The sequence below is a fragment of the Salmo trutta genome, chromosome 6 (assembly GCF_901001165.1).
Source record: "Salmo trutta chromosome 6, fSalTru1.1, whole genome shotgun sequence".
In the NCBI taxonomy this organism is placed as follows: Eukaryota; Metazoa; Chordata; class Actinopteri; order Salmoniformes; family Salmonidae; genus Salmo; species Salmo trutta.
In genome coordinates, this window is record NC_042962.1 from 35,918,336 (window position 1) to 35,943,556 (window position 25,221).

The 25,221-nt window shown below is 42.8% G+C and overlaps 1 protein-coding gene across 1 annotated transcript in view; it reads right to left on the reverse strand.

Moving 5' to 3' along the window:
• The window catches only part of LOC115195879 (supervillin), a 120,907-nt gene that overhangs the window by 26,289 nt on the left and 69,397 nt on the right, over positions 1-25,221 (reverse strand). The window contains exons 17-22 of the mRNA XM_029756206.1: positions 11,709-11,883; positions 10,905-10,997; positions 8,826-8,912; positions 8,252-8,435; positions 7,954-8,126; positions 6,201-6,356 (exon numbers count right to left, since the gene is read on the reverse strand). Of these exons, the coding sequence (XP_029612066.1) occupies positions 6,201-6,356; positions 7,954-8,126; positions 8,252-8,435; positions 8,826-8,912; positions 10,905-10,997; positions 11,709-11,883 (868 nt within the window). The remainder of the gene's footprint in view (positions 1-6,200; positions 6,357-7,953; positions 8,127-8,251; positions 8,436-8,825; positions 8,913-10,904; positions 10,998-11,708; positions 11,884-25,221) is intronic.

Consider the following 25,221-nt stretch of genomic DNA (forward strand, 5'->3'; position numbering starts at 1 on the left):
TACCTAAATTCTATCAGCATATTGATTTTACAACGCGCGGGGGTAATACACTCGATCACTACTACTCTAACTTCCGTGATGCATACAAATCCCTCCCCCACCCTACCTTCGGCAAATCCGACCACAATGCCATATTGCTCCTGCCGTCTTATATGCAGAAACTTAAATGATGTACCAGTGACTAGAACCATTCAACTCTGGTCTAACCAATCGGAATCCACGCTTCAATGTTGGTTTGATCACGGGGACTGGGATATCTTTCTGTCAGACTCAGATAACGACATCGATCTATACGCTGACTCAGTGAGTGAGTTTATAAAGAAGTACATTGGAGATGTACCCACTGTGACTATTAAAACCTACGCTAACCAGAAACCGTGAACGGATGGCAGCATTCGCGTAAATCTGAAAATGCGAACCACCGCATTTAACCATGGAAAGAGGTCTGGGAATAAGCCTGAATATAAACAGTTTAGTTATCCCCTCCGCAAGGCAATCAAACAGGAGAAATGCCAGAACAGGGACAAAGTGGAGTCGCAATTCAACAGCTCAGCCACGAGATCTATGTGGCAGGGTCTACAGGAAATCACAGACTACAAAAAGAAAACCAGCCACGTCACGAACACCGACGTCACTCTTCCAGACAAACTAAACACCTTCTTTGTCCGCTTTGAGGATAATACAGTGCCACCATTGCGGCCCACTAACAAGGACTGCGCCCCCCTCCCCCTCCTCTCCGTGGCCGATGTGAGTGAAACATTTAAACGTGTTAACCCATCGCAAGGCTGCTGGCCCAGACTGCATCCCAAGCCGTGTCCTCAGAGCATGTGCAGACCAGCTGGCTGGTGTGTTTACAGACATATTCAATCGCTACCTATCCCAATCTGCTGTCCCCACATGCTTCAAGATGGCCACCATTGTTCCTGTACCCAAGAAGCCAAAGATAACTGAACAAAATGACTACCGCCCCGTAACACTCACTTCTGTCATCATTAAGTGCTTTGAGAGACCAGTCAAGGATCATATCACCTCCATGTTACCCGGACACCCTAGACCCACTTCAGTTTGCATACCACCCCAACAGATCCACAGATGATGCAATCGCCATCACACTGCCCTATTTGTATTATTATTTTTTATTTAACCTTCATTTAACTAGGCAAGTCAGTTAAGAATAAATTCTTATTTACAATGAGGAACAGTGGGTTAAATGCCTTGTTCGGGGCAGAATGACAGATTTTAACCTTGTCAACTCGGGGATTCAATCCACCAACCTTTCGGTTACTGGTCCAACGCTCTAACCACGAGGCTACCTGCCACCCCGATCCCATCTGGACAAGAGGAATACCTATGTAAGAATGATATTCATTGACTACAGCTCGGCATTCAATAGCATAGTACCCTCCAAGCTCATCATCAAGCTGGAGGCCCTGGGTCTCAATGCCGCCCTGTGCAATTGGGTCCTGGACCTTCTGAAGGGCCGCCCCCAGGTAGTAAAGGTAGGAAACAACATCTCCATTTCGCTGACCCTCAACATTGGGGCTCCACAAGGGTGCGTGCTCAGCCCCCTCCTGTACTCCCCGTTCACTCACGACTGCATGGCTATGCACGCCTGGAACTCAATCATCAAGTTTGCAGACGACACAACAGTAGTGGGCTTGATTACCAAAAACGATGAGACAGCCTACAGGGAGGAGGTGAGGGCACTCGGACTAAGCCACTGTCTGTTCACACCGCTACCATCCAGAAGGTGAGGTCAGTGCAGGTGCATCAAAGCTGGGACCGAGAGACTGAAAAACAGCTTCTATCTCAAGGCCATCGGACTGCTAAACAGCAATAACTAACTCAGAGAGGCTGCTGCCTACATTGAGACCCAATCACTGGCCACTTTAATAAATTGATCACTAGTCACTTTAAACAATGCCACTTTCACATATCTTACATTACTCATAATCATAAACTCAGCAAAAAAAGAAATGTCCCTTTTTCAGGACCCTGTCTCTCAAAGATAATTTGTAAAAATACAAATAACTTCACAGATCTTTATTGTAAAGGGTTTAAACACTGTTTCCCATGCTTGTTCAATGAACCATAAACAATTAATGAAGATGCACCTGTGGAACGGTCGTTAAGACAGTAACAACTTACAGACGGTAGGCAATTAAGGTCACAGTTATGAAAACACTAAAGAGGCCTTTCTACTGACTCTCAAAACACCAAAAGAAAGATGCCCAGGGTCCCTGCTCATCTGCGTGAACGTGCTTTAGGCATGCTGCAAGGAGGCATGAGGACTGCAGATTTTCTTTCTACCTCTTTCTTTCTACTCCTTTCCTCTTTTGACCTTACCCAGTCACAAGGTAAGCAATACGCTTGACCTCATCTTCACTAGAGGCTGTTCACCTACTAACCTCACTGCAACCCCCTCCATGTCTCTAATCACCACTTTGTTTCTTTTTCCTCACCATATTTACTCCAACCATACCCACTCAACATCTACCCAGATGGTCATGTGCCGCCACAATCTTTGCTCTTACTCTCCCACTACTCTCTCCTCTTCTATCCTTTCCTTTTGCTAAATTATTCTCCCTCCTGTCTCCTTAATATGCCTCTTCATCCTACTCTCCTCCCTTTCCGCATCCTTTGTCTCACTGTCCCCTTTTCCTCTCCTCCCTTTCCTCCCAGCTGATTTTGATTTATTACGATCCCCATTAGCCGACAGCTAGTCTTACTGGGGGCCGACGCATCACGAAAAAGACCTTACAGACAAAATACTTTATAATTGCCATACCTTTACAAATGTTAACATGTAGTGTGTGTGTGTGTGTGTGTGTGTGTATGTGTGTGCGCATCTATCAGTTACACATACGTCAGTACATACAATGAGTAGGTCACATGGGGAAGAGGCGTTGTACCGTGAGGTGCTGCTTTATTCGTTTTTTTTTTTAAACAGGTTTGCTGTTCACTTGCGCAATATAAGATGGAAGGGAGTTCCATGCACTCATGGCTCTGTATGATACTGTGCGTATACTTGAATTTGTTCTGGACTTGGGGACTGAAGAGACCAGTGGCGACCTGTCATTCAGGGCAGGTGGGGTAGAGCCTGTTTTGCATGTTACTTTAACATAAATATGTGTCATATCAGTTTGCAAACAATTTTTGCAAACAACTTGTTCACCAAGTCCAAAAATGTCTTGTATGCTGCTGCTTAAATTATGTAATATGCCAGGGAGATATGTATACTGTAGCTAAGAAAGTAATACTAAGTGTATGTTGTGTAGTAAGCTGTTAATAGCCCAAATAGCACACCCTAATAATTGTCTTATTTCCCCCTCTTAATTTCGCCTTCCTGTTCTGACTTGGTGGTGCACTTGTAGCCTACAGCCTGTTTTAGAGAAATGTAATCTTTGAATATTGTAAAAGCTTTCATTGTCTGCTTTATATGCCCCCTTATCCTACGGTTCTGACTTGGTGTACAGGGAGACCACTGTCAAAACGGTCCATGTTCTGAATTCTGTCGCTGTACATTTCAAAAGTGCTGAACAAATAGTTATATCGACTACGTCTGACCTAGCTTGCTCATTAATGTCTTAATTGAAATCATGGATTTCCTCTCATCCACTCATCGTCCCCTTTTGCCATTGTTTGTACATCTCAATTGTCAGTAGAAACCACATTTGTTTAAGCAAGTCAGCCATATGTGCGCAAGTTGGTGTTGTGTGTAAATTGACTATGCAAACAATTTGGAATTTACAACACATTAATGTTTCTTATAAAAACAAGAAGTGATGCAGTAAGTCTTTCCTTAACTCTTAGCCAAGAGACACTTGCATGCTTAGTATTAATATTAGTCCTCTGATTACAATGTAGAGCAAGATGTGCGGCTCTGTTCTGGGCCAGGTGCAGTTTAACTAAGTCTTTCTTTGCAGCACTTGACCATATGACTGGAAAATAATCAACGTAAGATCTACTGCTGGATCAACTAGATCCAGCAGGACTTGAATCTATATGTTTTGACCATTGTTATTTACATTGACAGCCTACCAGGGAACAGTGGGTTAACTGCCTTGTTCAGGGGCAGAACGACAGATTTTTACCTTGTCAGCTCGGGGATACGATCCAGCAACCTTTCGGTTACTGGCCCAATGCTCTAACCACTAGGCTACCTGCCGCCCAGGTTTGTCATTATTAACAAATAACAATAATTATCCCCTCCGTTCTGTGGCTGAGTGATTCACTGCTTCCTAACAGAACAGGGCTGCGGACCGCTGAGCCAAATACGAAACTTCCGGTGGACTTATCATCCTCCCACTCCCTCCTCTCTACCTTCCTTTCCTCTGTATCGCCTATTTCTGTCACTCTACATTCAAGCTTCTGCCTCCAACCCTGTGAAACTTCTCCAAACTCCTTAATCCTCCACCTCCTCCCCTCCCTCTAAGCAGTCCACCAAAAAAAAGTTGACTCACTCAGCCTACTCACACAGAACTACCTTTCCCTTATTCTCCCTTTTCTCTCCAGATGAAATCCTGCAACTAGTGATGTCCGGCCGCCCAACAACCTGCCCACTTAACCCCATCACCTCCTGTCTTCTCCAGACCATCTCTGGAGACCTTATCCCATTCTACACTTCCCTCATCAACTCAGCCCTGACTACTGGCTGCATCCTCTCTGACATTAAGATGGCCAGAATCTCTCCCCTCCTCAAGAAACCAACACTCGACCACTCTAATGTCAAAAACAAGAGACTGGTATCCCTTATTTATTTTCTTTCTAAAACACTTGAGTGCATGGTCTCTGACCAACGCTCTCATTATCTCTCTCAGAACGATCTTCTTGACCCTAACCAGTCAGGCTTCAAGGCGGCTCACTAAGACCACTGTCCTTTGTGTCACAAATACTCTCCGCTCTGCCAAAGCTGACTCACTCCTCTGTTCTCATCCTCCTAGATCTATCCGCTGCCTTCGAAACCGTGAATCATCAGATCCTCCTCTCCATCCTCTCAGGGTTGGGCGTCTCAGGCTCTGCACACTCCTGGCAGGTCGCTCCTACCAGGTGGTGTGGAGAAGATCTGTGTCTACCACGTGCGCTCACTACATGTGTCCCCCCAAGCTCGGTTCTATGCCCTCTCCTCTTTACACCAAGTCACTAGGCTCCGTCATATCCTCACATGGTCTCTCCTATTATTGCTATACGGATGACACTGAACCACTTTTCTCCTTCCCCCCCTTCTGACACCCAGTTGGCGACAGGCCTCTCTGTGTGCCAGGCAGACATCTCAGCTCGACAAAACAGAGCTCCTCTTCTCTAAAATGCTAATTAAAAGCGTCACTGATAAAAATACATCTCAGTAGTCTGACAACTTGCTTAAGCAGGGAAGGAGAGGAATTTCCACGCTTCAGTGCATTAACTGTTTTCCAGCATTTTGACAGATCACAAGCAGAGTCAGATAAAAAAAAAAGTTACTTGATTTGGCTATCTTAATTGTGGAGGTGCATCCATTTCGCAGCTGCCTGAAAAGCTGCCAATCAGCTACAGAGTTTCTAGCTTTAGCACAGGCCTGATTTTTCATCTTAAAGACATCTGAAAATTCTATAGAGAACCAAGGATTTGTTCTATTTTTGACTCTAAGGCGTTTAAAAAGGGGGTGCGTGTCTGCCAAAGAGATAAAAATAGACGAAAAAAATGCAGGGTCAGGCATAAATATCATAAAGAAACCTTTGGGGAGAAAATATTTTATATCCCCATAAAGGTGAGAGTAACATACCTGTCAGTATCTAAACATTTCTGTTTAAAGGGTTGTGTGTGGGGATAACCTGTAACGATGTATGCTGAGAGTCGGGAAGCAAGTTCATGGAGTGAATCATTTAATAAATAAATTAAAACATAATACAAAACAAGAAACACAAACAGCGCACAGACATGAAACAGAAACAATGACGACTGGGGAAGAAACCAAAGGGAGTGACATAAAGGGCAGGTAATGAAGGAGGTGATGGAGTCCAGGTGAGTGTCATAATGCGCTGTTGCGCGTAACGATGGTGACAGGTGTGCGCCATAATGAGCGGCCTGGTGACCTAGAGGTCGGAGAGGGAGCACACGTGACATAACCACATTCTTTCCCTGGGTTTTTTATCTGGGCTTTAACATGACTGACTGATGACCTTGTACCTTTGGGGGGTTGAGTGGTCATCTGTCCATCTCACCTTTTACTTGCAAGAGCATGAGTTTCTTGTAGGGCACAGCGCTGTTGTTGGACATCTGGTCGGAGATGTTGACACTACGCAGGTTGACACTGCTGAAGTTCTCCTTACTGGCCAGACCCGCCAGAGCCACCTCAGAGAATCCACTATTTTTATTCACTGGAACAAAGAGATGGAGCCATAAGTTAGAGCAGTTATAAAGAAATACAATACAACATATAATTAGGAATCAGAACACTAGAATGGAAATTAACCTTCTTATGATGGCATAGATGTGGTAAAAGAGTCAATGGAATGCAGACGTTCTTAACTGTAAACGCAGTTGATTTGTAACAATGACATGAACATATGTTGGGGTTGACATCCATACAAGCATCATACGCAGATTTTTACCTCAAAACAATATGAAATACACATTAAAACAATAGCCTAAATGTATACATTTTGCTGGGGGGCAATGAGGCGACTCGGGATCTTTCCCCCACATGTTTCCATGGCAATTCCACTGTTTTGGTTGACTTCGATTGACCTCTTTACCGCATCTATAAAAGGTCAGCCATTATGGTACGGGAGTTGGTCAACCATGGTTTGCCTGTGCAATGAATTTGAAGATTATCGGCACTGTATGTTTGTTAACTATCCAGACAGTTTTAGTGGAACGATTCCATTGTTTTCTAATTAACTGCCAATATGCTAACATTTCATTCAAACAATGCAGTCAATCCACAGCCATATACTGGCTGAAATCAGTTGACTTACAGACAAGTTGTAAATGCAACAAGTACTGATATTGTATTGTAATAACACAGCTTTCCAAGACAACAAGAATTGAGACATTTATGGCCTGTTTACATCAAGACCATTTATACAGAAAATTGGTTTTGGCATGAAAAGTGTGTTTTGCAAGACAGCCCACAGCACGTTACCCAACCAATAATGAGAGAAAAACAACAGTGAACATTTGAATGATTGCTCTGCACAATACCAGGAAATGAAGGCAAGGTTGCATCCATAATGCACTCTAATTCCCTATAAAGTGCACTACTTTTGACCAGAGCCCCATTGGCCCTGGTTAAAAGTAGTGAACTACATATGGGAATACTGTACCATTTTGGGACTCAGACAAGGCATTTATATGTAGGTCACTTTTACAGCGTTTATGTCTGCTATCCCAGAATGCAATGTGTGGATGTATTTATAGAATAGAACTACAGTCCAAGGCCTGAGTACCAGCTCTTCCTTGACCTACTGAAGCTGCCAACCGCACTCAAGCTCACGAATTCAGCCTGATTTGAATCAGTTCAGGTACTGTAGTATAGAGAGGAAGAGAGTTATTAATATACGATTGAAAGTGTGCTCTGGAAAGTTTGCTGTCGTGGGAAGAGTTGGAGAATATTTTATCATAGAGCTGTTGTGCTTCTGTTAATGCGTGTGTCTCAACCACAGTCGCACATACTGTAAAGCAAGCAATTTAAAGCACAGCACACAGCATCCACCTCTGCATAGACTGACAACGCATTTACAACTGAATACAAGCACAATCAGATCAAAAGCTTATTTTCCCATATTCCTAGTTATCTAAACTCCCCCAACCACAAGCACTTTTGTAGATCTGAAGGGATGGATAGGTATAAGTTAAACAATATGGCAAAAACATATTGTGGACTAACCGTAACCCTTCTAAGCCTTCATCCTCTTGCTCTAGATCAGGCCTATGTTGAGTCTCTGCTCTATGTACTCCCTCTCGTGTACTCACTCTTCTCTTGCTTCATCCTCTTGCTCTCCAGCAGGCCGATGTTGAGTCTCTGCTCTGTGTACTCGTGTCGGATGTCCTCTCTGGCCGCCAGCATCTTCAGAGGGTTCCTGGACGACTGGACGTTGCGCACTGGACGCACCGACCGCTTGTGCTCTACCATGGCTGAGGTCAGCCTAGGTCAGAAGTTAGGGTTCAACAGAAAGCAGGTGACGGGCTTTTACAGTGTTGACTCACCCCTGACCTCTGCACTGTGTGTGTGTGTGTGTGTGTGTGAGTGTATGTGTGCGCACATGCTTACTTGGGCATCTGGGTACCACCGAAGATGTCGTCAAAGTCGTCATTGATGTCCACCTTGCTGTTCATGTTGAGGGGCATCTCGGCCATGTGGCGGTAAAACTTGTCGAACATCTCATCATCCAGATTCATGACATCTTTGACCGTCTTCTTCGTCACTGTGATGGTGGATTCCTGCAGGCCGCCCACTGACGGGAGAAGCATGGAAGACAAGATGAGTAACATAACATTATGCTCAAGATGTCCTCAGTAGTCTCCGATGGTGTTTTTACCAAAGATTCCGGTAACTTTATTAAATTGCCTGTAGTTTTGCAACCCTAGACATAACCCAGTCACTAAGGCCTCAATAGACAGAGACCGTCAGTCACAATTCGCTCCCAACCCCTCCCCCTTGGCTTTAAATCTTCAATTTTTGCAGATCTGTAGGGTCTGGACAGGAATAAGCAGTGTAGTGGTGGAGCTTCCACCCTATTCTTCCACCTTACAGATCTGCAAACATCACAGAGTTAGTGCCAAAGCGGAGGGGTTGGGAGTGAATTGGGAAAGACGGAGACAGTGTACTAGAACAAGACACTTACCTTTACTGTTCAACCTGCCCAGGAAAGACTCCAGCTTGTCGAGTTTCCTGTCCGACTCCAGGTTCATGTCCGGTTTGGCCTCGATCTCTGCAAAGCAACACACAAGAGTTACTCTATGAATGGAGAGAGACTGACATCTACACTTAGTCAGCACAGGAATAGAGTGCCATTTGGGACTCACATTTCAATGAAATCAGAAGACATCCATCCACATAAAATGTCAATCACAATAACAATGAAGGTGACATCTGTCTCATGCATCAACACAGCGTTTAAGTTTGAGGGCAACCAAACACTATCCCGGGGATCATATTCTATCAGACATTGGTTTCCAGATAGCAATGACCACACCAATGATTAATGTCACGGGGATTACACATGACAATTACAGGTGATACGATGCACACAACACAACAGCAAAAGGAATTTTAAAACACCTTCAGTATCAGATAAATACTCCATTTCTTAAAGAATAAAAACAAAGACAATTGATTATAACCAAATTTTACCATTGGCAAAATAAGTATTGCACTGTAGTTTGGTCGTGTGTCAAACAGCACAGAGGCTACAATAGCTATGCAGTGATTGGATTACGTTGAGGTGATTCTTGACATATCTGTCACGGGTGTCGTAAGGACTAGACCAAAATGCAGTGGGAGTCTGTATACTCATCTTCTTTTTTAATGGCAGAAAGAAAACAGAACATAGCCCAACAAACCCCGAAACACTCTAAACAAACACCCCCTGCCATGTCCTGACCAAACTACAATAACAAATAACCCCTTTACTGGTCAGGACGTGACAATATCAGTGCTAGTGTATTTTATATTGAATGACTATTGATACACACACTTCATGATGAAGATGAGTAATATAATACTATCCACAAGAACTCCTCAGTAGCGTTTACATTTGTGTCTAACGACAGTAAAGGACATATCCCAGTCACAACCTTTTACCCCAAACAACATAATGCAGTCACAACCAGGGGTTGGAACTGAAATTATTTTCCAATTGTTATGAACATAACAGCTCATTAATTTACTCGACTCATTAGCATGGATAGAGAAGCTTGCTAGTTATTTACGTACATGTTTGATTGGTCAGATAAATGCATGCGCGAGATGCGACTGAAATCTCACCGGAGAGATCGACAGCAGGAAGCCTAGTGGTTAAGAGCATTGGGCCAGTAACCGAAAGGTCACTTGTCTGAATCCCAGAGCGGACTAGCTGAAAAATCTGTCAACATGCCCTTGAGCAAGGCACTTTAGTGTAATGGCTCCTGTAAGTTGCTCTGGATAGGAGCGTTTGCTAAATGACTAAAATGTAAAATTGGAGAGGGGTGGACATAGAGGGGGCTCGGCTTGAACATCATGACATGACGTGAACTGGAATGTCTTTAGGCTATTACTAACGTTATAACGTTACAGATTTATATACTAGACATTAGGCATATTTTTGGAACAAAAAAAATACATTAACCGGTTCTCAAGATCTTAAAATAACAGTTATATTCTGGAACACTAGAGATCACTTTAGTTCCAGGTTCTGTTTCTGTTCCTAAAATGTTTGTGTTCTTTTTCAGTTCTGTTCTCTGAACCGGTTCCAACCCCTGGTCAAAACTATTTACTGTAAATAATATTAAAGGAAAATTCCACCAAAAACAATATTTTGGTATTTGTTTCAGTAATCCATTGTTGACATAGTCCCAAACTGTTTTGCTTGTCAGCAATCAAGATTTCAAGATATGTAACTTTCAAAATACAGAAATTATCCCCATATGATGCTGCGATTTGAATCATATGATGCAAAATACATCATACAGAGATGATTCCTGTATTTTGAAAGATAGTTTTTGGGTGGACTTACCCTTTAAGATGACTCATAGACCAGAGAGGAGAGAGAGGTTATTGTTCAATTATGATTTTTCCCTTTCTCACAAAAATGTGAACTCGTTCAATCCCACTCAAAAGTTTAAAGCTTTGGATTGGTGTAATAAATATGGTAGACAACCTGTCCAATGCTTTTGAATCCCTGAGGGTGAGGGAGAAATGGGAAAAACTGAATTGGGATACTGACCTTCCAGGGGCTTGGAGATGGCAGGAGTGGTGTTCTTGGGTTTGGAAGGGAGAGACATCACAGGGTTCAAGAGAGCAGAAGGAGAAGCCAGACCTGAAACACACACAGACAGATATTAACAATATAATTGGATATTCCACCACATGGAACAACAGAAGAGACTTGAAAAGTTAGGGCATAATGTAAATTAACCACTGTAATGTAGGTCATGCTGCAGCTCCTTCTATTTTACAGACATTTTATATATATATATATATATATATATATATATATAAAATATACATACATACATACATACATACATTGTGTTTGAGCTACTGTAGCAATACGCTAGCCACCCACCCAGCAGCAACAGTAGTACTGTAACAGTAACTGCCTGTCAGTCAGTGCTTGTGTTCTCCCCCCCTCCATTTCTTACAGTAATGCACCATGCTTCACTCAATCTCACTCAGCAGTAAACCTGACTGAACCAGGAACCGCCAAGACCCTCTGTACTAGTGCTAACTGGATAATAGGAGACCATCTATATAGTTTTCGGCCCGAGTGAAATACACACTGACTGCTGCTACTCTATGGGAGCTGGGAGGGTCTGGGAAGGCTGTAGGGAGAATTCTAGTCACTGGCTGCCAAAACAAACTGCAGGGTTATATGGAATGAGTGTAACTGAATTGCGAATTGACACTTAAGACCACTATCCACTGACTGACACAAACCCTGGCTCCCGTGTGCGCTCAGATGCGTGTGCAAATACATGTGTTTTTGTGCAATTGTGCCCATGCATGTGTGTGTATTAGATGACCTGACCTTTCTTGACCATGCGTGCGGCCACAGTGAACTGTGTGGAGTCGTTAGCGGCCCCATGGCCCTTGGACTTCCAGGCCTCTTCTCGGGCCACGATCAGCTGCTTCCTCTCATGGATAGACATCTCTATACGCTGGTTCTGGTTTTCCGTAGTCTCCTCTTCCCCTCCCATCCTCTGCTTGGAAAACACAGAGACATGGGGATTGGAAGACTCTGGGTGTATTCAGTGATGTGAAATATTGTCTATGTCCCAAATGGCAGCCTATTACCTACAATGCATTCGGGAAAGTATTCAGACCCCTTGACTTTTTCCACATTTTGTTACATTACAGCCTTGTTCTAAAATTGATCAAATATATATTTTTCTTCATCAATCTACACACAATACCCCATAATGACAAAGCGAAAACAGGTTTACAATTTTTAGCAAATTTATAGAAAATAAAAAACAGTAATACCTTATTTACATAAGTATTCAGACCCTTTACTATGAGACTCGAAATTGAGCTCAGGTGCATCCTGTTTCCATTGATCACCCTTGACATGTTCCTACAACTTGGAGTCCATCTGTGGTAAATTCAATTGATTGGACATGATTTAGAAAGGCACACACCCGTCTATATAAGGTCCCATCTTCAGTTGACAGTGCACGTCAGAGCAAAACCAAGCCATGTGGTCGAAAGAATTGTTCGTAGAGCTCCGAGACACGAAAGTGTCGAGGCACAGATCTGGGGAAGGGTACCAAAAAATGTCTGCAGCATTGAAGGTCCCCAAGAACACAGTGACCTCCATCATTCTTAAATGGAAGAAGTTTGGAACCACCAAGACACTTCCTAGAGCTGGCCACCAGGCCAAACTGAGCAATCGGGGGAGAAGGGCCTTGGTCAGGGAGGTGAATAAGAACCCGATGCTCACTCTGACAGAGCTCCAGAGTTCCTCTTTGGAGATGATAGAATCTTGCAGAAGGACAACCATCAAAACCAGCAGTCCATCAATCAGACCTTTATGGTAGAGTGGCCAGACGGAAGCCACTCATCAGTAAAAGGCAATTGAAAGCCCACTTGCAGTTTGCCAAAAGGCACCTAAAGACTCTCAGACCATGAGAAACAAAATTCTCTGGTCTGATGAAACCAAGATTGAACTCTTTGGCCTGAATGTCAAGTTTCACGTCTGGAGGAAACCTGGCACCATCCCTACAATGAAGCATGGTGGTGGCAGAATCATGCTGTGGGGAAGTTTTTCAGCGGCAAGGACTGGGAGACTAGTCAGGATAGAGGGAAAGATGAATGGAGCTAAGTACAGAGAGGTCCTTGATGAAAACCTGCTCCAGAGCGCTCAGGACCTCAGACTGCGGCGACAGGTTCTCATTCCAACAGGACAACGACCCTAAGCACACAGCCAAGACAATGCAGCAGTGGCATCAGGATAAGGCTCTGAATGTCCTTGAGTGGCCCAGCCAGAGTCTGAACTTGAACCCGATCGAACATCTCTGGAGAGACCTGAAAATAGCTGTGCAGCGACACTCCCCATTCAACCTGACAAAGCTTGAGGATCTACAGAGAAGAATGGGAGAAACTCCCCAAATACAGCTGTGCCAAGCTGGTAGCATCATACCTGAGAAGAATCGAGGCTATAATTGACTCCAAAGGTGTTTCAACAAAGTACTGAGTAAAGGGTCCAAATACTTATGTAACTGTGATATCACTTTTTATATACAGACACACACACACACACACACACACACACACACACACACACAGACACACACACACACACACACACACACTTGAAGTCAGAAGTTTACATACTCTTAGGTTGGAGTCATTAAAACTCGTTTTTCAACCACTCCACAAATTACTTGTTAAGAAACTATAGTTTTGGCAAGTTGGATAGGACATCTACTTTGTGCATGACACAAGTCATTTTTCCAACAATTGTTTACAGACAGATTATTTCATTTATAATTCACTGTATCACAATTCCAGTGGGTCAGAGGTTTACAAACACTAAGTTGACTGTGCCTTTAAACAGCTTGGAAAATTCCAGAAAATTATGTCATGGCTTTAGAAGCTTCTGATAGGCTAATTGACATCATTTGAGTCAATTGGAGGTGTACCTGTGGATGTATTTCAAGGCCTACCTTCAAACTCAGTGCCTCTTTGCTTGACATCATGGGAAATTCAAAAGAAATCAGCCAAGACAGCCAGAAAATGTTCACCCTTGGGAGCAATTTCCAAATGCCTGAAGGTACCCCGTTCATTTGTACAAACAATAGTGTGCAAGTATAAACACCACGGGCCCAAGCAGCCATCATACCACTCAGGAAAGAGACGCATTCTGTCTCCTCGAGATGAATATACTTTGGTACAACAAGTGCAAATCATTCCCAGAACAGCAAAGGACCTTGTGAAGATGCTGGAGAAAACAGGTACAAAAGTATCTATATCCACAGCAAAACAAGTCCTATATCGACATAACCTGAAAGGCTGCTCAGCAAGGAAGAAGCCACTGCTCAAAAACCGCCATAAAAAAAGCCAGACTACGGTTTGCAACTGCACATGGGGACAAAGATCGTACTTTTTGGACAAATGTCCTCTGGTCTGATGAAACAAAAATAGATATGTTTGGCCATAATGACCATCGTTATGTTTGGAGGAAAAAGGGGGAGGCTTGCAAGCCGAAGAACACCATCACAACCGTGAAGCACGGGGTGGCAGCATCATGTTGTGGGGGTGCTTTGCTGCAGGAGGGACTGGTGCACTTCACAAAATAGATGGCATCATGAGGGAGGACAATTATGTGGATATATTGAAGCAACATCTCAAGACATCAGTCAGGAAGTTAAAGGTTGGTTGCAAATGGGTCTTCCAAATAGACAATGATCCCAAGCATACTTCCAAAGGTGTGGCAAAATGGCTTAAGGACAACAAAGTCAAGGTATTGGAGTGACCATTTCAAAGCCCTGACCTCAACCCTATAGAACATTTGTGGGCAGAACTGAAAAATCGCGTGTGAGCAAGGAGGCCTACAAACCTGACTCAGTTACACCAGCTCTGTCAGGAGGAATGGGCCAAAATTCACCCCACTGATTGTGGGAAGCTTGTGGAAGGCTACCTGAAATGTTTGACCCAAGTTAAACAATTTAAAGGCAATGCTACCAAATACTAATTGAGTGCATGTAAACTTCTGACCCACTTGGAATGTGATGAAAGAAATACAAGCTGAAATGAATCACTCTGTACTATTATTCTGACATTTCACATTCTTAAAATAAAGTGGTGATCCTAACTGACCTAAAACAGAGAATTTTTTACTCTGATTAATTGTCAGGAATTGTGAAAAACTGAGTTGAAATGTATTTGGCTAAGGTGTATGCAAACATCCGACTTCAACTGTGTGTGTGTGTATATATACACAAATCTATAAAATCGGCAAAAATTTATAAAAACCTATTTTTGCTTTGTCATTATGGGGTATTGTGTGTAGATTGGATTTGTTTTACACCCCATTTTAGAATAAGGCTGTAACTAAACGTGGAAAAAGTCAAGGGGTCTGAATACTTTCTGAATGCAGTGTATAGTGCACTACTTTTGATAGATCCTGGTCAACAGTAGTACACCACATATGGAATAGGGTGTCATATGGGACACACCTATAAGGTGTATTCAGTGAGGTGAAGCGTTCAGAACATTGAAGATGGAAATATTTGTGCAGTTGTGGTGTGGTACTAACTATAATCACCATTCACTTAATGTAGCACACCATTGAACAACATCAAAATCATACCCGGCATACCCATAGATTTCCCCATTACAAAAATGCCTTGTGTCTACTATAGCATATCTACAGACTACCCTTTACAAAAGTTCCTTCAATTCATATGAATTGACTGGTTTGACAGAAAGAAGTGAAAAAATGTACAGTGTATGGGATGAAATGGCATGAATACACAATATTCGTTTACAGTTCATTTACTGAAAGAGAACCCAATCACATGACAGAATGAAGCAGAGCATGGGAGTTGGACGACCATGTCAGGACGAGCACAAAACGAAAGCAACCACACAAATATAAACATCGAGAACAAGTTAATTCACATGAGTACACACACAGACACACTCAAGTTCTGTAGCCAACATCAAAGCTGTACCGTTTGCACTGTAAGCCCATGATAAGCGCTGAAGTAGGCCTATATGTGTGAGAGTAGGCCTATATATCTGTGAGTGAGTGACTGTTGGACTATGGGAGTGGGTGAATGGTTCACCTTCCTTCTCCAAGGGTGCCTCTCATCGCTAACAATAGAGGGACTGGTCACTCTGGAAAGTGGGGGCTGAAGATTCCAGACAAGTGGGGGCTGTTGACTCTGGACAAAGGGACTGGTAGCTTTCACATGACCGTGAAGATGTGTCATGGGCGGAGGAAAGGAAGGGCGGAGAAAGGAAAGAAGAGAGGGTGAAATGAGAGGAATGACTAAAGGACAGAGAGGAGAGGATGCAGCCTAGCTAGAAGCCTAGCAAGAAGATGTGACATTTAATCTCACCATCACCATAGAGTGTCAAAGCTATGTAGCGTCACAGCTATGTAGCATCATGGGCTACAGTACCAGTCAAAAGTTTGGACACACCTACTCATTCAAGGGTTTTTATTTATTAGAATAATAGTTTAGACATCAAAACTGGAATCATGTAGTAGCCAAAAAATTGTTAAACAAATCTAAACATGTTTTATATTCTTCAAAGTAGCCACCCTTTGACTTGATGCCAGCTTGGCACACTCTTGGCATTCTCTCAACCAGCTTAATTAGGAATGCCTTTCCAAAAGTCTTGAAGGAGTTCCCACATATGCTGAGCACTTGTTGGCTCCTTTTCCTTCAATGCGGTCCAACTCATCCCAAACCATCTCAATTGTGTTTAGGTCGGGTGATTTTGGTGGCCAGGTCATCTGATGCAGCACTCCATCACTATCCTTCTTGGTCAAATAGCCCTTTACACAGCCTGGAGGTGTGTTTTGGGTCATTGTCTTGTTGAAAAACAAATGGTAGTCCCACTAAGCGCAAACCGCATGGTATGGTGTATCGCTGCAGAATGCTGTGGTAGCCATGCTGGGTAAGTGTGCCTTGAATTCTAAATAAATCACTGACAGTGTGACTACCACAGCACACCCACACCATCACACCTCCTCCTCCATGCTTTACGGTGGGAACCACACATGGAGATCATAAGTTCACCTACTCTACGTCTCACAAACACACGGCGGTTGGAACCAAAAATCTAAAATTTAGACTCATCAGACCATTTCCACTGGGCTAATGTCCATTGCTCATGTTTCTTGCCCCAAGCAAGGCTCTTCTTTTTATTGGTGTCCTTTAGTAGTAGTTTCTTTGCAGAAATTCTGTAGCAATAGAAGTAATGGTGCATGAGGAGATGTCTGCCGTTTTACGATCTCCTAACCAATTGTGCTAATGTGTGTGTTTTCTCGCGTTATTTGTAACTTATTTTGTACATAATGTTTCTGCCACCGTGTCTTATGACCGAAAAGTGCTTCTAGATCTCAGGACAGCAATTACTCACCCAATATGGGAGAAACACTTTTTCTTTAACGAGTCAGACGGGAAGGATTTACTTCAGACACCCGACAAGGCCCTCATCCCCGTCATTCGCAGGAGAAAGAGACGCAGATATCGGAGACGGATCCTTACAAGGTCTGGGTCCCTTGTAAGGATCCAACATCGAGCGGGTAATCTCCCCTTAAAATTAATAGACAAACTATGATCACGTATATCCTACCAACGGAACATTAAAAACTGTAATATATTATGTTTCACCGAGTCGTGGCTGAATGACGACATGAATAACACACAGCTTGGCGGGTTTTAAGCTTTTTTGGCTGGATAGGAAAGCGGCCTCTGGTAAGACAAGGGGTGGCGGTCTATGTATATTTGTAAACAGCTGGTGCACAAAATCTAAGGAAGTCTCAAGGTTTTGCTCGCCTGAGTATCTCATGATAAGCTGTATACCAAACTATTTACCAAGAGAGTTTTCATCTATATTCTTCGTAGCTGTGAATTTACCACCACAAACCGATGCTGGCACTAAGACCGCACTCTGTATACGGCCATAAGCAAACAAGAAAACGCTCATCCAGAGGCGGTGCTCCTAGTGGCTGGGGACTTTAATACAGGGAAACTTAAATCTGTTTAACCTAATTTCTACCAGCATGTTAAATGTGCAACCAGAAGGAAAAAAAACTTTAGACAAGCTTTACGCCACACACAGAGATGCGTACAAAGTTCTCCCTCGCCCTCCATTTGGCAAATCTGACCGTAGTTCTATCCTCCTGATTCCTGCTTTCAAGCAAAAACTAAAGCAGGATGCACCAGTGACTCAGTCAATAAGAAAGTGGTCAGATGAAGCAGATGCTAAGCTACAGGACTGTTTTGCTAGCACAGACTGGAATATGTTACGGGATTCTTCCAATGGCACTGAGGAGTGCACCACATCAGTCACTGACTTCATCAATAAGTGCATCGATGACGTCATCCCCACAGCGACAGTACATACATACCCCAACCAGAAGCCAGGGATTATAGGCAACATCCACATTGAGCTAAAGGGTAGAGCTGCCGCTTTCAAGGAGCGGGACTCTAACCCGGAAGCTTATAAGAAATCCTGCTATGCCCTCCGACGAACCATCAAACAGGCAAAGCGCCAATACAGGACTAAGATTGAGTCATACAATTTTTTAAATTTAACCTTTATTTACCTAGGCAAGACAGTTAAGAACAAATTCTTATTTACAATAATGGCCTAGGAACAGTGGGTTAACTGCCTTGTTCAGGGGCAGAATGGCAGATTTTTATCTGGTCAGCTCAGGGATTTGATCTAGCAACCTTTAGGTTACTGGCCCAACGGTCTAACCACAAGGCTACCTGCCGCCCCAATATACCAGCTCCGACGCTCGTCGGCTGTGACAGGGCTTGCAAACCATTACAAACTACAAAAGGGAAGCACAGCCGCCAGCTGCCCAGTGACACGAGCCTACCAGATGAGCTAAATTACTTCTACGCTCGCGTCGAGGCAAGTAACACTGAAACATGCATGAGAGCATCAGCTGTTCCGGACGACTGTGTGATCACGCTCTCCGCAGACGATGTGAGTAAGACCTTTAAACAGGTCAACATCCACAAGGCCACAGGGCCAGACGGATTTCCAGGACGTGTATTCCGAGCACGCGCTGACCAACTGGCAAGTGTGTTTACTGACATTTTCAACATGTCCCTGACGGAGTCTGAAATACCAACATGTTTCAAGCAGATCCCCATAGTCCCTGTGTCAAAGAACACTAAGGTAACCTGCCTAAATGACTACCGACCCGTAGCACTCACGTCTGTAGCCATGAAGTGCTTTGCATACCGCCCCAACAGGTCCACAATTGACGCAATCTCTATTGCACTCAACACTGCCCTTTCTCACCTGGACAAAAGGAACACCTGTGTGTGAATGATAATCATTGACTACGGCTCAGTGTTAAACACCACAGTGCCCTCAAAGCTCATCACTAAGCTAAGGACCCTGGGACTAAACACCTCCCTCTGTAACTGGATCCTGGACTTCCTGACGGTCCGCCCACAGGTGGTAAGGGTGGGTAACAACACATCCGCCAAGCTTATCTCCAATAATGGGGCCCCTCAAATCAAATCAAATTTTATTAGTCACACGCGCCGAATACAACAGGTGTAGACCTTATGATTGATTACTTACGAGCGCCTAACCAACAATGCAGTTAAGAAATAAAAGTAACAAGTAATTAAAGAGCAGCAGTAAAATAACAATAACAAAACTACATTCAGGGGGCTACCGGTACAGAGTCAATGTACGGGGGGGACCGGTTAGTTGAGGTAATATGTACATGTAGGTAGAGTTATTAAAGTGACTATGCATAGATGACAACAGAGTAGCAGTGGTGTAAAGGGGGGGATGCAAATAGTCTGGGTGGCCATTTGATTAGATGTTCAGGAGTCTTATGGCTTGGGGGTAGAAGCTGTTTAGAAGCCTCTTGGACCTAGACTTGGCGCACCGGTACCGCTTGCCATGTGGTAGCAGAGAGAACAGTCTATGGCTAGGGTCTTTGACAATTTTTAGGGCATTCCTCTGACACTGCCTGGTATAGAGGTCTTGGATGGCAGGAAGCTTGGCCCCAGTGATGTACTGGGCCATACGCACTACCCTCTGTAGTGCCTTGCGGTTGGAGGCCGAGCAGTTGCCATACCAGGCAGTGATGCAACCTGTCAGGATGCTTTCGATGGTGCAGCTGTACAACATTTTGAGGATCTGAGGACCCATGTCAATTTTTTTCAGTCTCCTGAGGAGGAATTGGTTTTGTTGTGCCCTCTTCACGACTATCTTGGTGTGCTCGGACCATGTTAGTTTGTTGGTGATGTGGACACCAAGGGACTTGAAGCTCTCAACCTGCTCCACTACAGCCCCATTGATGAGAATGGGGGCGTGCTCAGTCCTCTATTTCCTGAAGTCCACAATCATCTCCTTTGTCTTGATCACGTTGAGGGAGAGGTTGTTGTCCTGGCACCACACGGCCAGGTATCTCCCTATAGGCTGTCTCGTCATTGTTGGTGATCAGGCTGTTGTGTCATCAGCAAACTTAATGATGGTGTTGGAGTCGTGCCTGGCCGTGTAGTCATGAGTGAACAGGGAGTACAGGAGGGGCCTACACTACAATTTTAACGTTTAACACATATGATTAGTACATAATACATTCAATGACAATAAGATAATAATTTTGACCTGATTACGTTCATAAAATCACTATATCTCTATTCAATTATTATTTTTATCTATTTCTCTATGCGTTGATTGGTGGGGAAAACAGGTCTTCGTAGCCTAGACTACTTTTTTTTAACGTCAACATTTCCATACCCTAATTGTAGTCTAACCAATACCCAAATGGAGATTCAGTGAAAATAAAATCTCATTGATTTATCAAGACCAGTCCCCATGCAGTCCAGACTTTCTCAGTAACCTCAAGTACTCATTAACTCTGTCTTTAATGCTTTTTCGGGTTGCATCAGTCATGGACAGAAACTTCTGAGACACAGTATTAATGATGAACACACGGAAGTTCACTGGTAAGCCACATTTGCCTCGGGAACCATCCCAGTGCTATTCGCAAACACTGTCAGATGCCTGTGCTATGCCGAACGCGAAATCCCAGGAAAATGAACAGGTACAGTAGGCTACAATACCGTAAAGTAGACCTAATAATGCAAAATATAATGCTTAAATAAATCGACTGCTGGTCTTTACTGTATGCTGCACATTTTTACAGTGTATTCCATCTCCAGCAAGGCTATTCAAGCGATTGACTCACTAATGGATGAAGATGATGAGCGCTCGGCAAAGGCCATTTGTAATCTGCTGGCATCACGGCACAACATCTACATCGCTCTAATCACAGTCAGAAGACAGTTAAAGAAACTTACGTGGACTTATAGAAAGATTCGTTAAGACAATTTATATATTATTTTTTTCTCCAGAACATTAACTGTGTGTGTTCTCTTGTTTTGTACTGTTCTGTAGTTTCAACCCAATAATTTGTCTGACAAACAAAGAACTTTGCGTCCTGCTGGCCCAGGCATGGATTAAAGCTGGCGAGACCAAAGCATCCCCTCAAACGCCATATGTGGGGGGAAATAGACCTTTATGTAGTAAAATAAATATCAATAAATAAAAGACCTACAACACCTACGGTAGACCTACAGTATATCTAAAAAAACAAACATGTTCCTTCTCTACATCCATAGGTCTCCTGATTTAAACCCGATCAAACTTGTTTGGCATCAACTGAAAACATTCATCTGTAACTCTGCCAAGCCGACAAGCAAAGATGTATGTTTCGTGTTATTTTCTTAATGAAAGCATAAAGATGTTGATGAAGAACTGTTAGGGCCAAATTGGGCGATTTTCACACCTACAGCAGCTGGGCTATGAAGAGTTGTGTGTCAATTCATAAACCATGTGCCATGGAATCTCTTCCGAACTATTTTGCAATCTATATGGCTCTCCGACGTTTTGCGGTTGCATGAGGTCTTGAGATAGAAATGTAACACTTTAGAGTACTTAAGCATCGAATACATTGCAAATTGGGGGATTTTCACATCTACAGTAGCCGGGCTATGAAGAGTCTATTGTCCTGTTAATAGGAAACATTGTTTGCATGATGGGCTACACCTGGACAGTACTACAGCACACTTGTAAAAAAACAAGTGTTTGAAAACCAGTTTTCAAAATGCCTCCAGCTGTCCATCGCTACTTTAAATAAAAACATAGCATCTTCTTTACATTCTTTAAATCAAATCAAATGTATTTATATAGCCCTTCGTACATCAGCTGAAATCTCAAAGTGCTGTACAGAAACCCAGCCTAAAACCCCAAACAGCAAGCAATGCATGTGAAAGAAGCACATTCTTTATTGTAACCACAATGTAACAAAACATTTGTATCAACCTTTCCAATTACTTTTAGAGTTTGGGATTTACAAATGTGCGCTGTGAGAATATCTAATAATAATAATAGCTTTGTAAATAAGAATGCATTATGAAAGGAAAACAACATGCGCAAGAGACGGTGGTAACATTTTTCCTTTTAGAGACTATAATACTGTACATGCCATCCAGGTCCAGGTCATTTTCATTTCTCTTAGAACAAAAACCTTAGTGTAACAACAGTTTTAGTAAGTCATATGCTACGGTCCAGTTACAGCTTATTCTGATCAAGTAGAAACAAAAAATACGTGTATTTTTTCAGGGTGTGTGTGCAGTTCAAGAGGAACGGAAAATTGAGTGTTAATTCATAAACCATGTGCCATCAAAAATCTCTTCCCAACTATTTCCCAACTACTACTATCCTACCGATCCTTGACTTCGGCGATGTCATTTACAAAATAGCCCCCAACACTCTACTCAGCAAATTGGATGTAGTCTATCACAGTGCCATCCGTTTTATCACCAAAGCCCCATATACTATCCACCACTGCAACCTGCATGCTCTCGTTGGCTGGCCCTCACTACATATACGTCACCAAACCCACTGGCTCCAGGTCATATATAAGTCTTTGCTAGGTAAAGCCCCGCCTTATCTCAGCTCACTGGTCACCATAGCAACACCCACCCGTAGCACGAGCTCCAGCAGGTATATTACACTGGTCATCCCCAAAGCCAACACTTCCTTTGGCCGCCTTTCCTTCCAGTTCTCTGCTGCCAATGACTGGAACGAATTGCAAAAGTATCTGAAGCTGGAGACTTATATCGCACCCTCTCTAACTTTAAGCATTAGCCGTCTGAGCAGCTTACTGTACCTGTACACAGCCAATCTGTAAATAGCACACCCGACTACCTCATCCCCATAGTATTACTTACCCGCTTGCTCTTTTGCAACCCACTATCTCTACTGGCACATCATCATCTGCACATCTATCACTCCAGTATTAATGCTAAATTGTAATTATTTTTGCCTCTAGGGCCTATTTATTGCCTACCTACCTACTCTTCTACATTTGCGCACACTGTACATAGATTTTTCTATTTTTATTTTCTTTTGCGTTCTTGACTGTACGTTTGTTTATGTGTAACTCTGTGTTGTTTTTGTCACACTGCTTTGCTTTATCTTGGCCAGGTCGCAGTTGTAAATGAGAACTTGTTCTTAACTGGCCTACCTGGTTAAATAAAAGGTAAATAAAAAAAAATATTAAAAAAAATATTAAAAAATGTTTTGCAATCTATATGGCTCTCCGCCAATATATACATTTAGAGGATGGAAGATTCTAAATTAATATCTAAGGGGAATTTTTCATTAGGGCAAATCTATAAAATGACATGCCCAAGAGACTGTGGTAATATTTTTTATTTTAGAGACTATAATACTGTACATGGCATCCAGGTCATTTTAATTTCTCTTAGAATAAAAACCTTAGTGTAACAACAGTTTTAGTAAGTAATACTGACAAGTAGAAAAAAAAAAAAATAGTATTTTTATATCACCAATTCATTGTCAGAGACACATTAGCGCCTTGGGACCCAAAAGCATAATCAGTGCTCTAACTCCCCCTTGTGGTGGTCTGGAGCAATGAAGCAGTGACGCAGGGTACTGTACTAAACCACAAATTATCTCTAAATCCCACAGCATAATCTCAAAAATGTTAGTTGAGCAACCACAGTATAACAGGTGGTGTCAGATGAAGAAGGCCCTAAAAATTGTCAAAGACTCCAGCCACCCTAGTCATAAACTGTTCTCTCTGCTACAGCACGGCAAGCAGTACCAGAGCGCCAAATCTAGGTCCAAAAGGCTTCTTAACAGCTTCTACCCCCAAGCCATAAGACTTCTGAACAACTAATCAAAGGGCTACCCAGACCCCTCTTTTACGCTGCTGCTACTCACTGTTTATTGTCTATGCAGTCACTTTAACTCTACCTAACCGGTGCCCCCGCACATTGACTCTGTACCAGTACTCCCTGTATATAGCCTCACTATTGTTATTTTACTGCTGCTGTTTAATTATTTATTACATTTTTTACTTATCTATTTTTAGCTTAACATGTATTTTTCTTAACTTCTTAAATCATTGTTGGTTAAGGGCTTGTAAGTAAGCATTTCACTGTAAGGTCTACACCTGTTGTGACAAATACAATTTGATTTGATTTGAATTCGACTATGAAGGCCTGAATCACGCAGTCTCCTCTGACAGTTGATGTTGAGATGGGTCTGTTGAACTCAGTGAAACAATTATTTGGGCTGCAATTTCTGAGGCTGGTAACTTACCCTGAACTCTCCTCTGCAGCAGAGGTAACTCTTGCTCTTCCTTTCCTGTGGTGGTCCTCATGAGAGCCAGTTTCATCATAGCGCTTGGTGGTTTTTGCGACCGCACTTGAAGAAACTTGAAAAGTTCTTGACATTTTCCAGATTGACTGACCTTCATGTCTTAAAGTGATGGACTGTCATTTCTCGTTTCTTATTTGAGCTGTTCTTTCCATAATATGGACTTTGTCTTTTACCAAATAGGGCTATCTTCTGTATATCACCCATACCTTGTCACAACACAACTGATTGGCCCAAACGCATTAAGAAGGAAAGACATTCCACAAATTAACAAGGCACACCTGATAATTGAAATGCATTCCAGGTGACTACCTCATGAATCTGGTTGAGAGAATGCTAAGAGAGTGCAAAGCTGTCATCAAGGCAAAGGGCAGTTACTTTGAAGAATCTAAAATATATTTTGATTTGTTTAACACTTTTTTGGTTACTACATGATTCCATATGTGTTATTTCATAGTTTTGATGTCTTCACTATTATTCTACAATGTAGAAAAAAGTAAAAATAAATAAAAACCCTGGAATGACCAAAATGGTACTGTATGTAGCGTCACAGCTATCACGCAACAAAGCTATGTACCGTCAAAGCTACAGATGCATAGAACCAAAGCTCTAGAAGCACTGACCGTCAA